The following is a 15,301-nucleotide window of genomic DNA, read 5'->3' on the forward strand; positions in this document are numbered from 1 at the left end:
TAAAAAAAAAAAATCAATAGCCTTGGCCGGTTTGGCTCAGCAGTTAGAGAATCTGCCTGCGGTCCAGAGACCCGGGTTCGGTTCCCGCTAAGGGCGCGTATCTCGGATGCAGTTTGTCCCCGGCCCTGGTTGGTCGCGTGGGTGGCAGCCACTCGATGTGTCCCTTTCACGTCGATGTTTCTCTCTCTCCCTCCCACTCTCTCTGAACAAAAAAATGGAAAAATGTCCGAGGATAATAAATAAAAATTTAAAACACACATGCATGCCTCAAATATTAACAGTATTTCAAAGTAGTGAGATTAAAAGTGATCTTCACTTTATTCTTTTTACTTGTCTTTATGTCCCTATTTTTCCTCTATGAACATATACGTATTTTTAAGGCACTTCCTAAAATATAAATAATTACAGATATTTATGTGTTACATGTATATGTTTCAATATCAAATTGAACTGTCCCCATCATGCACAGGGAGCTGGCAAGTGCTCTGAAGGTATGTCAGAAAATATAGCTTTTGTTTTTTGGCCAGTCTGAATCCTTACATGTGATTAAAGGAGGTTTCCTGTACACTTCTTTTAATGCTCATAAACAAACAAAAAATACCCCAAAAACAAGCAGTGAAGAAAATACTCTGATCTGGAACAGTGCATTTCAAATGTATCACAAAGAGGCATCCTGGGGGTTGCTGGGAAGGACACAGGGGTGGTGGGTGACTTATCACATATGTTTATTGTGGTTGTAGAATACAGTATTTTATAAGAACTGGTTCCATTGCTTTTAAAAATGTGAAAACTGAGGTAATTTGAAATTTAAAGAAAATGTCAGTGCTAGCAGACTCTCTCATTTTTTAAAAATTGATTTGAGAGAGAGAGAGAGAAAAACACTGATTTGCTCTTCCACTTATTTATACATTCATTGTTGGATTCTTGTGTGTCCCCTGACTAGGGACTGAAACTGCAACCTTGGCATATTGAGACACTCCAATCAACTGAGACACCCAGCCTGGGCCTCTCTCATTTCCTTATGCTTTGTTGAGGCTAATCTGAAAAGTAGGTTTAGTGCTCTAAACACTCACCAACTCATGGTGCAATGAGGAATAGGAGCACAGCCTGTGTGGCAGGGGAGGCCAGCCTGGCACAAAACATTTGCCAGAGAAGCTTTATAAAATGGTTAGTCCTCATGAGAATGCCTGGGATCTGGCTGCAAACTGGTCTTGGATAGGGAGGGAATCTGCACAAAGAACCTAATTCTGTATCCACCCCCACCAAGCTGTGAGGGGATAAGGAGATTTTTGGTTCCTGGAAAATACACATAACATTTACCATTTCAAAGTGTATAATTCGGTGATACTTAAAAACAACTTTTTTCTTTATTGATTTCAGAGAGAGGAAAGGAGAGGGAGAGAGATGGAAACATCAATGAGAGAGAACATCAAATGGCCGCTTCCTGCATGCCCCGCACTTGGAATCGGGCCAACAACCTGGGCATGTGCCCTGACTGGAAATTGAACTGGCAACCTCTTGGTGCATGGGTCAATGCTCAACCAGAGCCACACTGGCTAGGCTTCAGTGATATTTCATACTGTGTCACAATGTTGTACAACCATCATCCCCATCTAGTTACAGAACATTATCATCACCCCAAAAGGGAACCCCTAAGTTTAACATTTTGGTAAAGCATTAATACTTTTTGTAATACTATGCTCTCTAGGAAATGCTATCCCTGCCAATAAAAAGAAAACTGGCCCTGATTGGTTTGGCTCAGTGGTTAGAGCATCGGCCTGTGGACTGAACGGTCATGAGTTCAATTCCTAGCCAAGGGCACATTACTGGGTTGTAGGTTTGATCCCTGTCCCCGGTTGGGGTCGTGCAGGAGGCAACAATCAATGTATCTGTCTCACATCTATGTTCCCCCCCCAACCCCCTCCACTCTATCTAAAAATCAATGGAAAAAAATCCTCAGGTGAGGATTAATAAAAAAAAAACAACAACAACAACAACAACAACAACAACAAAAAAAAGAAAAGAAAACTGAAGGGTTCTCTTCAACATAAGTGAGGCCCATAATTCAAATCTTATACCTAAGTATGACATTTATGAAATATGGGGGGAAATCTAGGACTGGAAGAGGCAAAGTAACACAAGCTAATCAATTTCAGGTGAGTCCTTTTCCCCCCAACTGAGTCTTAAATAAGGAAAGCTAGTCAGAAAAAGGGTTCTTGAGTGTGTAGATAAGCCATCATTGATGTTAAACGACAGAAGAAACACTTGTTTTCTTGTGTGGATGTGTGTTAAGACTTGACCAATCAAAGAACAGCCACTCCAGTTCAGTCATCAATAAACCCCTGGCCATATCCTTTGAGGACCCCCCCAGTTCTTAGCATTTTATTTTTCTGACAGATGTAAAAGGTGAGATGCACATGACCCTAAAGAAACTTCTCAGCTTACTCAGGAAATGCCTAGGAGCTAGGGACATTTTCATGATATTCCTCCAAGCCAGAGTAACTATTTTTATATCTCTAATCCAGGAGACAAAAGTCAGGATTTTCAGGTCATTTACTTAAAAATAAAATCAGTTTCAGCCCAGTCGGCGTGGCTCAGTGGTTGAGCATCGACCCATGCACCAAGAGGTCACTGGTTTGATTCCCGGTCAAGGCACATGCCCAGGTTGTGGGCTAGATCCCTAATGGGAGGCATGCAGGAGGCAGCCAATCAATGTCCTCTCTCATCAATGTTTCTATCTCTCGCTCTGCCTCTCCCTTCCTTTCTCTCTAAAACCCAATAAAGAAAAAAAAAAATTAGTTTCAGAGGCTACTAAATTAGTAATCAAAGGCCAGACAAATAATGCAAACAAATGGGTCAAAAATGGGGGACTAATGATATTGCAGTTATGTAGAATGCTCTAGTTTTAGGAAAAATAGAATGAAGAATTTAAGGATGGAGGTATAAGTCTGGAGTGTGGAATAATGAGCTGGTAATTTCTTTATGTTCCTGTATTTTCTACAATAAGCCATGCAGTTTGACTGAAAAATGACTTACCTCATGAGGTTGCTGGGAGAATTAAATGATAATGTACATAAAGGAAGGTTCTCAACTCTGGGAGCCGAGGTTCCATCTCAGACCAATTAAATCAGAAACTTGAGGTAGGGGTCACGATATCAGGATTTTTCTAAAATTCCCCACATGGATTCGAATGGGCACCCAGCATTAACCACTGAAGAAAAGTGCCTGGCTCAGAACACAGTGTTCATGTTTAAAGGCTGTCCAAACCACACTGGGAGCATCGCCTCTCAGACATCATGTATATTTTCTATTGTAATAACGGTCAAGTGTCTTTTTAAAAGTTGATTCTTCTGGTATTGCTACAGCTTGACCTTTTGCAGTTTCAGGCATTATCAACTGACTAATCATTTCAACAGGAATTTCACATTCTTTTAACCTCTACCCCCACCCCACCAAAGATATATTCACAATTCCTTCTCTTTCCTTTCCCCCAAATACAGACATACTCAAATTCCATTACAACAATAGCCAGCATTTACAGTATTCAAGGTAAATGCTTATCACAGCTGAATCTTATGGTTCAGATTCTACAAATCTTTTTTTCTTGAACAAGTTTTATTTTTTGTTTTTCTTAAGAGTTAATAATTGCCTTATTTATTCATGTGCTGTTTCTTATGTAATTATTTCTCATTCAATCTCAAACTCTCTCCTTATTGTATTAGGACTTTATAAATTTCATTTTCTTAAAAAAACCTCCCATAAGCTTCTGGGCTAGCCCAGTCTGAATTGGCTCCTTTCATCTTCTTCTTTTTTTTGGTACGTGCCCCTAGTAGGAACCAAACCCGGGACTCTCTGGTCCACAGGTTGATATTCCAACTGCTGAGCCAAACTGGCCAGGGCTGGCTGCTTTCTTTTTAATTTTGTTGTTATTAATCCTCACCTGAGGATATCTTTCCATTGATTTTTAGGGGGTGCGGGGGAGAGAGAAAAAAAAAAAAATCAATGTCAGAGAGACACATCTATTGGTTGTCTCCTACACAACCCCGACTAGGACCAGGGATCAAATTTGCGACCTAGGTCCGTGCCCTTGACTTGGTATTGAACCCGAGACCCTTTGGTTCACTGGCCAATGCTCTTAACTGCAGAGCCAAACCAGCCAGGGCTGAATTGGCTGCTTTCTAGGGTTGCTGCATCACTATAGCTTGGGACCCTCTTTCACTATTCTAGGGATTCCTTTCTGCTTTCTTTCTTGAGCTGGTTCCTGTTTCATCAATTCTATGTCTTCCACCTTCTGGTTTACTTCCCTGTATTGGGATATATCCATCCCCACAATAGTAGACACCACAATAAAGGGTAGATAGGAGGTGCATTTCTTGAAAAAATTGTGGGTTGTTAATCTAACACTTAATTATTTTGATTGAGTACAGAATTCTAAGTTAAAGTAACTTTCTTTCAGATTTGTATTTATTCTAACTTTCAATGATGCTCACTGATAAGTCTGTTTCTTTCACTTGGTAGAATGGTTTAACCTGCAATACGGTCTCTCAGTTCTGGGTAAAATCTGCCACCTGCGTACCCCCCAATGGGGATTTATTTTGCCCACAATCTGGGCATGTGCCCTGACCGGGAATTGAACCGGTGACCTCTTGGTGCATGGGTCGATGCTCAACCACTGAGGCACACCAGCTGGGCCTGGGTAAATTTTTAAAATTATTTCAATAACTATTCTATCTTTTCTATTCTGTTCAATGTTTCTGAAACTCATGATTTGAATATACAAGTTTGATGGAACTCTAATTTTCAAAAAAAGTCTTTTTCTAACTTGCCTGATTATTAGATTCATTAAACATATATACTCAGATTTCTTGGTCCTTAAATCATAACCTCCAGGGAAAGGCCTGGAATGTGCACTTGTAATAAAAGGCCAGGTTACTCTCATTCCCAGGTAAATTGGGAAAAACTGATAACTGAGTCAGTTTTTTCATTAAAAACATTTTTTAATTGCCAAACTTGGATGGCTAACAAGTTTATAAATACATTAATGTACAAATTAATGAAAAATTATAAAGTGAACACCCATACATCTCCAGATCAAGAACGAAAACACACCTGGCCGGTGTGACTCAGGGGACTGAGTGGCATCCTATGGACTGAGAGGTCCCCGTTTGATTCCTGGTCAGGGCATATGCCTGGGTTGTGGGCCGGATCCCCAGAAGGGGGTGAGCAGGAGGCAGCTAATTGATGTTTCTCTCTCAGATTGATGTTTCCATCTCTCTCTCCCTTCCTCTCAAGCTAAAAAAAAACAATAAAAAATATTTTTAAAAAAAGAAAGAAAACACTTCCAAAAACCCCAAATCCCCAAGAAATTAGAAGTAGTAGCCTCAGTGTTGTTTAAATGATGCTAACCAGACTTGTAATCCTGTCCTGAGAACAGCTGATAAAGATGATGAGACCTCACTCTGCATCACAACATTCTCCACCCCAAGCTCCCGCTCCCTAGAGAAAACCATTCTCCTGAACTCTATGATAATTGTTTTTTTTTCTTATGGTTTTTGCACTTATTTATGAATCCTTAAATAAAAGAACAAAATACATCCCTTGTCTGGACAAAATCTCTTCCTGAAAATATGTGAATCACAAATTTTCAGACAGAGGGAACCTATAATCCATTATTTTAAATGGGTAAAGTAATAATGCCATCCAGTCTCCAGTCAATTTCTCTTCCAATCACCAAAACACTTAAATACTAGCCCTGGCCGGTTTGGCTCAGAGGTTGGAGCGTCGGCCTGCGGTACAGAGAGACCCGGGTTCGGTTCCCGCTAAGGGCACGTACCTCGGTTGCAGTTTGTCCCCGGCCCTGGTTGGTCGTGCAGGTGGCAGCCACTCGATGTGTCCCTTCACGTCGATGTTTCTCTCTCTCTCTCTTCCTCTCTCTCCCTCCTGCTCTATCTGAACAAAAAATGGAAAAATGTCCTCGGGTGAGGAAAAAAAAACAAAAACAAACAAACACTTAAATACTAAATACTTCAATAAAAATCCACCAGGGGTTTCTGCACAACCAAAACATTCAATACATGAATTATCTAGTCATTTAAAAGTCCTTGGTTGTCCAGATGGCTTGGTGGTTGGGCATTGACCCATGTACTAAGAGGTCGCCGGTTCGAATCCTGGTCAGGGCACATGCCCAGGTTGTGGGCTGAATCCCCAGTGGGGTGTATGCAGGAGGTGGCCAATCAATGTTCTCATTTGTTCTCTCTAATCGATGTTTCTATCTCTTTCTCCCTCTCCCTTCCTCTCTCTCTCAAATCAATAAGAAAAAAAATTAAAAAGAAAAACAATGTGTGTGTGTGTGTGTGTGTGTAAAAGTCTTGGTATATGTGTATGTGTGTCTTATGTCTCAAAAAAGTACTCAGTGTAGGACAGTGCTACTCAAAGTGCTGGTCTGCAAACTGCTCCACGAAGAGATCCAGAACTTAACGCCAGAACGCAAAACTACTGTGTTTCTAAGCACACTGTTTAGTTTAGAGGACTCTTCTCATAGTGAAGTTAACAACGCTCTATACATTCTGGGGTAGGATTCTCATATCATCACAGACCAGTAAAACAAGTAGTTTCTGGAGTAGTTTTGGTTTATATTTTAAATAGCACGCTTGTTTAGGATATGAATTATGCTTTCCTTCTATACTGCAACAAATATGTACTATAAAAAAATAAATAGTCCTGGCTGGCTTGGCTCAGCAGTTAGAGTGTTGGCCTGTGGACTGAAGGGTCGCAGGTTCGATTCCCAGTCGGGGCAAGTACCCGGGTTGCAGGTTCAGTCCCTGGCCCCAGTTGAGATCATGTGGAGGCAACCAATGAATGTGAGTCTCTTTCTCCTCCTTATCCCCTTCCGTTCTATCTAAAAACCAATGGAAAAATATCCTTGGGTGAGGATTAAGCAAAAACAAAACAAAACAATAAAAAAGTGAAATAAAAATATTAAATACATATTATATGCATAAGTAGATACTGAAATATACTGTTCAAGACAGAATATTCCTGAGAATCGTCAGAGAAGGAAACACTGGGATACACCAAAAGCTAAACCTACAGTGACAATTTATCATCCCAACTGTGCTCATTTGAGAGTGAGGGAGGTGCTAGTAATTATTATGACAGTATAACAGGCATAACCTGGGACTTTGCCAGGAAAATTAGAACATATAGTCACCTTCACTAAAACTTTAAGCCAAGGGTGAAAAAGATGAGTTAATGCAAAGTAGAGATTATAATCCTGGCTGAAGAAGAGCTGATTCATGACAACATATCTCACTTTGCACTCATTGATGGAAAGTTTGTAATTTGGATGGTGAACTTTGGGTAAATTCCTGCAAGTTGTTATAGGTATCCATTGATGTCTTGCTGTGCTAGATATCCCAAACAATGTTGCTAATCTATGGTTGGCTAAAGAGTCACTTCTGTGGATGAGGTGGGGGAGTGGAATCCCATGTCTTTGCATCAATTTTCTCTGTAGTCTTTTTGAGGCTAAAAGCTGTCTTCTGTGGAACATGCTAGGTCTATCATAAGAGAGTCATTCTTCCAGATGAGACTTGGGAGTTTGAAGTAGGTGGGTGGGGAAAGAGCCTAATCACAGATGGCCCCTCATTTATCCATGTCTTTGAATAGGGCACTTTTTCAGTCATTAGGTGAATGTGAAGGAACACTTTGGAGGGAATAGATGATTAAGAGAACAGTTGCTCTTCAGGCTGAAAAAGGGAAGATGGGACAACCCAGTTTGGTAGAGTAAAACCTTTTGTAGAGGCCTCCAGGCAGAAGTGGATAAAGAGTGGGAAAAAGATGAGGGAAAGTGAGGCAAACACATTCAGGGCTAGTATGAGGAATAAATGTGATGTATGTAAGAGTACCTAATACATTCAGCCAGGCTGAATTTAATAACCAAATACTCTTTGATCATCATCTTGCACATATATAGAGAGGTAAAAACAGAAGAAAATCGCATGGCCGGTGTGACACCAAGAGGTTGCCGGTTTGATTTCCAGTCAGGGCACATACCCGGGTTGTGGGCCGAATCCTGAGTAGGAGGCATACAGAAGGTGGCTGATCGATGTTCTCTCTCATGGATGTTTCTATCTCTCTCTCCCTCTCTCTGGAATCAATAAAGGGAAAAAAAGAAAAAAACCCATAATAAAATCATAAATATTCTCATTCTCCATGAGGAAGACAATATTTCTTGAACATGCCATATACTGAATGAATCCTTGACATATTTTATCATTTACTCTTCATAAACATTTGGGTCTTTTTCACTCCACATTCTGGTACCACTTCCTTTAAAGTAAAATATAAAAAGTTGGCTCTGCCATCTTACCACTGCTGAGAGAATCTGCGCTCCCAGGACTGTGCTGCCTGGAGACCAGTTCGCTCCCTGTTTTCCTCATCTCTGTATTTTCGTTATACCGTCTTTTCCAGTAGTTGAGTTCTTCACGATCAGATTCCTGACAGCGCCGCAGAACTGCCATGGAGCGTCTTGTTTTTTCTACCATTTCCATGATACAGTTCAGGGCCTGAACCAGAGAGGGAGCCAGGCAGTGATGAGATGAGGACAAACACCCACGTTGAAAATCAAGGACAGGTAAGCAAAATATATAAAGAATGAAGGCTTAAATGTATTACAGATATAATAATATCAAGTGTACATTTTAAAGCCTTTCTAACTGCTTATTTTAAAATATACATATATATGTATATATAAATATCTGTACACACACACACACACATACACACACACACACAATTTAATTTATTTTCTGTTTGGATTTCAAAATAACACTTTGGATTCTTCAAGGTTGAAGCATCCAGAGTCTCATTTTAATATAGCCCTCTAAAGACTGGTGAAACCACATTATACATCTGCCTAAACACACCAAGGCATCTGATAGTGCTGGAGATTTACTAAGAATATTATTAGCCCCGTTTGGTGTTGCTCAGTGGTTAGAGCAATGGCCTGCGAACCAGAGTGTAGCAGGTTCGATTCCAGTCAAGGGCACGTACCTCGGTTGTGATTTGATCCCCGGCCTGGGTTGGGGTTGTGTGGGAGGCAACCCAATTGATTTGTTTCTCTCACATCGATGTCTGTCTGTCTCTCTCGCTCCCTCCCACTTTATCTGAAAATCAATGGAAAAAAATCCTCGAGGATTAAAAAAAAAAAAGGAATGTTATCAGAGAAATAACCCAGAGACCTTTTTTCAAAAAAAAAATCCTCATCTGAGGGCATTTTTGCCTTTAGCTTCAGGCAGAGTGGGAGGGAGAGAGGGAGGAAGAGAGAGAGAGAGAAACATCAATACGAGAGAAACACATTTACTAGTTGCCACCCACATGACCCCAACCAGGGCGGGGACAAACTGCAACCGAGGTACATGCCCCCAGCGGGAACCAAACCCGGGTCTTTCCAGTCCATGGGCTGATGCTCTAACCGCTGAGCCAATCAAGCCAGGGCCCAGAGACCACTTTTATCACTCAAGATGGAAAAAGCTACTCTCTATATATTTAATTAAGTACTACATCTTCTCTTCCCTTTTTAGTGAGAAGGGAAACCCTTTCTTACAATGAGACAGAACACTCTGGCTTACATTCTGTACTAGGATGCTAATTCTCATTTGTTTTTGGAGAAGCTTCATTTACAAAACACTATATACCAGGCCTTGTGATAAGCACCTTATGTATTATATTATTATAACCCTCCTGTGAATTCAAATACAGCATTCCATTTTTTAATCAAAGAAAGAATAGATTTTTAAAATTATAGTTGTCACACAATATTATATTCATTTCAAGGGTACAACATAATTATTCCACATTTATATACCTTACGAAGGGATTGCCATGATAAGTCTATTACCCATCTGACACTGCAAGGTTATTACAATATTATTAACTATATTTCCTATGGTGTACATTATATCCAAGTGACATTTATTTTATAATTGGAAGTCTGTAACTCTTGATCCCCTTCATGTTTTTCACCCACCCTCTAGTCCTATCTCTCCTCTCTGGAAAACATCAGTTTATTCTCTTTATCTATGGTCTGTTACTGTTAGGTACTGTTCATGCATTTGTTTTGTTATTTTCGATTCCACATGAGTGAAATCATATGGTATTTGTCTTTCTCTGACTTATTTTACTTAGCATAATACCTTAGCATAAGTCCATCTGTGTTTTTGCAAAGTGTAAGATTCACTATTTTTTATGGCTGAGTTTAAAATAAAGAATGAAAAAAAATTTTTTTTTAAGTTATAAAATTAAGTCTAAAAATGGTGAAGCAACTGACCCATCACACAAAGGTAAGAAGTAGCAAAGCTGGGATCTGAACCCACAAAATATCTGTTACATGACTTTACTTGGTTATGACTTGAAGTGATCACCCCATCACAAAGATTTGGGAGTTACTCTTAGCTCTCTAGCTAGGGGAATAGTAGATAAATTAGCTTGTATTGCAAGGACACTGTGGCTCTGGTTAAGTTCACTTGAAACATACATACTCTATTACTACTGGTGATATTAAGAATTAAAAGTACAAACAAATTAGGTTCAGAGGCAGGGATGCATGGAACAGAATGACAGATCTCAAAATGGGAGGAAGTGGAAGGGATGGGAAGAGATTAACCGAAGAACATATATGCACAGCCCATGGACACAAACAATAGTGTAGGGAAGGCCTGGGGTGGGGCAGGAGCTAGGTGGAGGGGGACAAAGTGGGGGAAGTGGGGAAACATCTGTAATACTGTCAACAATAAATTTGAAAAAATACCCATTTACCTGAAATTTTTTTAAAAATTAAAAGTAATAAATGATTAGGAAAATTACACACTATAAGATTCTTACATGATCAAGATGTTTCCATTCATCAGCCCATTCCCTTTCTGTCAAACGGTGGTCTACCAACTCATCTTGATAGCCTCCATTTAAACCTATTAGAAATTAGAGATTAAATTTGAAGATAGAGTGAAGAATGCAGCAAATAGAATTCTAGCAAGTAAACACAAACGTTCATACCAACTATGAGCACACTACAAAGGCAATGATTCACAACAGAGTGTGGGACCCATAAAATGAAATAAAACCAACCAAAAAAACTACTATTGAGAATATATTTAAAAACTTCGTCAAGTCGATTATGAGAGACAAAGCAAACAAAAGAATGACAGGCGTTTGTCACTTACTGAGATTGTGGTGTCTATCACGAACTTCTCGGTGTTCTATCATCTTGTTGGGTTCACGATACAAGTGGGAAGTTGCAATATCTTCTAAGGTGTAGTGCTGAAGAGGTGGAGGTGTAGGATGGAACTGCCCCCCAGGATTCATAAGGGGCACAGTAAGAGCAGGACTGTGCCGAGGAGCAGGGCTGATTGTACACACTCTTTTGGCAGGAGGCTCAGGAGGAATTGTCTCTCTTTCAAAACTGCTGTCTTCCCTCCTGTGTAAGAATGGGAAGTATATATTTGAGCCTGTCAACAAGTATTCATGCAAACATGTCCTTGAGCATCTACTTTGTGCTATGTATTGTGTTATGCACTTTCACAGATGGAAAGACCATAAGGAAAGGTTTGATGTAAGGCAGGAACTGAAATGTCTTAAAAAAGTCAGAGATAATGGAAATTGACGATTTATTCCAGCACGGAAAGAGAAGTCAAATTCATGCACAATAAGGCAGAACATCTAAAACTCATGAAGCAAAGTGAGAGACTAAGGAGATGATGGCATTTTCTTATATGATAAGAATATGGAGGATTACAGGTTCAACAATGTTTAGAAATTTTGCTACTGTGGAAGTCAGTTATTGCAAACAATTCCCCACACAGAAGAAAAAGGGCTCAGTAATTAATACACTAGTGAACTGGTAGGGCTTTTAAGTCATTTAGCTTCCATTGTAACAATTTTCTACTGTTATTAAATATTGCTTCCTTGACAAACTATAAAATATTGTGGTAAACATTCATACTGAAATTTCCAGAATTAGTTAATATAATTTCAGCATTCAAAGTAATGATGATTCATTAGCAAGTATCAATAATTAATTGTTGTACTTTTACAAAACCTCACACATCAGAAAAAATGCCTTGGGCAGATTGTTCCTTATGGTTCTGGAACAGTGGACACATAGAATGCCCTAGACCAGAGTTTCTCACTAGAGGCACACATATCTGAAGCATTTAAAAAAAAAAAATACTCATGTCTGGGAATTATACCTATAGATTTGAGAAGCATTCTGCTGTCAGATATTGGGACAAAGCAAAATTAACCTTAGAAATTATAAGTCCATACCTATATATAACCACCATAATCAAATTTTCTTTCATAAGCAAAGGGAAAGCTCAGAGTGGTTCCAGAAAAGAAAGAACAAACAGGCTCTTCTCTGCTCACCTCTCTGGACTGGGCCTCTTTCCATTTCCATGCACTTCCATGAGCAGCTCAGAAGAGTCAGCAGGTGACGCAATACTTGTGTTGAGCAGAAGGTGTTCATGCTGAGCCAGGTACTGGGATGGGGTCTGCTTGGCGGCCCGAGCGCAGTGCAGCAGTTCTCGCTGCAGCAGGGGCAGGTTGGCCTTGAAAAGAAGAGGTAGGGGCTGGAAGGCAGTTTTCCCTGTGTTGGGCCCCACACAACAGGGCCCAGCACCTCAAAAGGCTTTCACAAACAAGATGATGACACAAGACCAAAGCCCTTCTCTCTTTGCCAGTCTGATTTTTATATGCCACTATGAGTAAAAGTGATATCTATTATAGTGAACTTGAAATGACTGGTTGACGTATCTCTTGTCCCACAAAATGTAAATCCCCTTAAGGAAGAATATGTGCTTTATCTACCTTATGGCCTATTACAGAGTCAAACAAAGCTCAATAAAGGTTTGTTGAACATAATAATTTAAAAACTTACACATATTTTTGAAGACTTTGGTCACTTAGAGAATTAGCATGCCTGCATGGGAGTAGAAGGAATTCACTCTTTCATCAATCATTACAAAGCCTGGTTTCTCTCTTCTGAGTACTATTTAACCTTCCCTTCATGTTCTCTATGAGAACCACTATGGAATTCTGGAAATGGTGATTATTCTAGCTTGGCTGGAATGTGAAGTTTTAAAGAGTATTGGTAATGACTGGCATGAAGCCTCAGACTAGGCTCTGAGGATTCACAGATAATGCAAAATCGATTTCTTAGTGTGGCACCCTCATTAGGCACGTTTCCTTATTTTGTAAAAGGATAATTAATGATGTACTGATTCTTCTTCCTTCCCCTCAAACTGAGTAAACCTATAATGTAGACAATCATATAAAAAAAAAACCTATACTCTTTCAAATGAACTCTAATTCCTTCATGTATAAATGTACTTCCTCATATTCCTTCTACTTAAAAAATTAAAAATTATATTTTTCACCTCAAATTTAAAGACAGTTCAACCCTGGCCAGTGTGGCTGAGTTGGCTGAATGTTTTCCTATGCACCAAAGGTTGCTGGTTTAATTAATTCCTGGTCAGGCACAGGCCCAGGTTGTGGGCTTGATCCTTGGTGAGGTGTGTACAAGAGGCAGCTGACTGATGTTTCTCCTTTCTTTCTAAAAATCAATTAAAAAAATATAAAAAAAAACAAAATTCTGACTGAGCCCACAGCAGAAGTCTTTATTCCAATGAAAAAAGATGAGCAAGTGAGAGTTTTTATATATGCAAGTAATCATCCCTTTACCAAAGGTTAAATTAGCAGTCACCATAATTAGTGACTGTTTTAAAGCAGAAATAAACAGACAAAACCCCAAATGCTAGCCAAAAACCTGCCATAACAACCTACCTCATGTTGTTTTCCTAAATAACAGTTAAGAATAGGGAATTTGAGGCTATAAGACACTTTTTAAGTCTGTTCTATAACCTTAATCTTGTAGCAACTGTAAAAACTTAATTGAAAAAATACTATGCCAGATCTTTACATCTGTGACATGTATGTACCCTTTGTTGAATTAAAAAAAAAAAAGAACTAATTCTTTCCTAATTAACACATATTTCACAAATCCTTCATGATTCTGCAGTCTTGGAAGAAATAACTGTCTATACTAGCTCTGACACAGAGAAAACAGACCAAGATAGAACTAGCACAGCTGTTTAAGGGCTGAACAAGGCACCACAGCCTGTTCTGAGGGGCTGTCTCCAATGCTGTCAGAACAGAGCTGCAACACAGGCCGTACAACAGATGTCCAGGCGTTTTTGAGGAAATGAAGGTAAAGCAAAAGATAAGACGAACATATTTATTAGCCAGATATTTAGGCTTTGTGAGTTAAGAGGCATAATTGAAGATATGATGTGGATACTCATATATAAGATAGAAAACAAATGTCCAAATATTGTCTTGACAAAAGTCAAAATATAAAACAATTGAGTAGGTTTTTTTTGGTAATATCAGGCTAATGAAAAGAATGGAATTCATTTGGAAAGGAGTGGATTAAGGAAAGCAACTTAATTGGGGTTCAAAGGTAGTGTTCCCTATTACCAAATCAATTACCAATTCATTTGTAAATCCAATTATCTCCACGGCTGTATAAAAACCATGTGGTGGGCTGGATTTGGGTAGTAGGTATCTAAACTATGTGTAGTCTAGCCTGGCCAGTGTGGCTCAGTGGTTGAGCAGTCGACCTATGCACCAAGAAGCTGCTGGTTCAATTCCCAGTCAGGGCACATGCCCAGGTTGTGGGCCAAATCTTCTCCTGCATGCAGGAGGTGGCCAATTGATGATTTCTCTCATCGTTATTTCTATCTCTCTCTCCCTCTCTAATACCAATAAATAAAATGAAATAAAATAAATAAATTATGCCTGGTCTAGAGTACACTGGTATCTGACTATAGTCTTTCACTACCTTTAAGCTATCCATAATTGCATATTATAAATAACCGATAGCAATACAAAATAATTACTGTCTATAGACTTGCATAAAATTATGTCCAGTAGAGATTCAACTGACTTCTCTTGACCACTATAGACAAAGCCAATTATATCTCTGCCCATTCATATCAATAATCTTGATCTATAAATGTGTCTGTTCTTTGGGTTCTCCCCTGAACTGGTACTAACATCTTACTGATTCTCTCATTAATAATGAGTTAAATAAAATCTCTGACACAGCCCCGCCGGTGTGGGTCAGTGGTTGAGCAACGACCCATGTACCAGGAGGTCGCCTCATGCCTAGGTTGTGGGCCAAATCCCCAGCAAGGGGCATGCAGGAGGCAGCCAATCAATGTTCTCTCATCGATGTTTCTCTCTCTCT

General features: G+C 39.5%; 1 protein-coding gene across 2 annotated transcripts in view; it reads right to left on the reverse strand.

Annotated features, from left to right (window-relative positions):
- Positions 1 to 15,301, reverse strand: part of CBFA2T2 (CBFA2/RUNX1 partner transcriptional co-repressor 2) — a 175,643-nt gene that overhangs the window by 14,282 nt on the left and 146,060 nt on the right. For both annotated transcript variants that reach the window (XM_036244872.1, XM_036244871.1), the window contains exons 5-8: positions 12,421 to 12,602; positions 11,220 to 11,473; positions 10,882 to 10,967; positions 8,369 to 8,564 (exon numbers count right to left, since the gene is read on the reverse strand). In XM_036244872.1, the coding sequence (XP_036100765.1) occupies positions 8,369 to 8,564; positions 10,882 to 10,967; positions 11,220 to 11,473; positions 12,421 to 12,602 (718 nt within the window). The remainder of the gene's footprint in view (positions 1 to 8,368; positions 8,565 to 10,881; positions 10,968 to 11,219; positions 11,474 to 12,420; positions 12,603 to 15,301) is intronic.

The sequence above is a fragment of the Molossus molossus genome, unplaced genomic scaffold (assembly GCF_014108415.1).
Source record: "Molossus molossus isolate mMolMol1 unplaced genomic scaffold, mMolMol1.p scaffold_m16_p_6, whole genome shotgun sequence".
In the NCBI taxonomy this organism is placed as follows: Eukaryota; Metazoa; Chordata; class Mammalia; order Chiroptera; family Molossidae; genus Molossus; species Molossus molossus.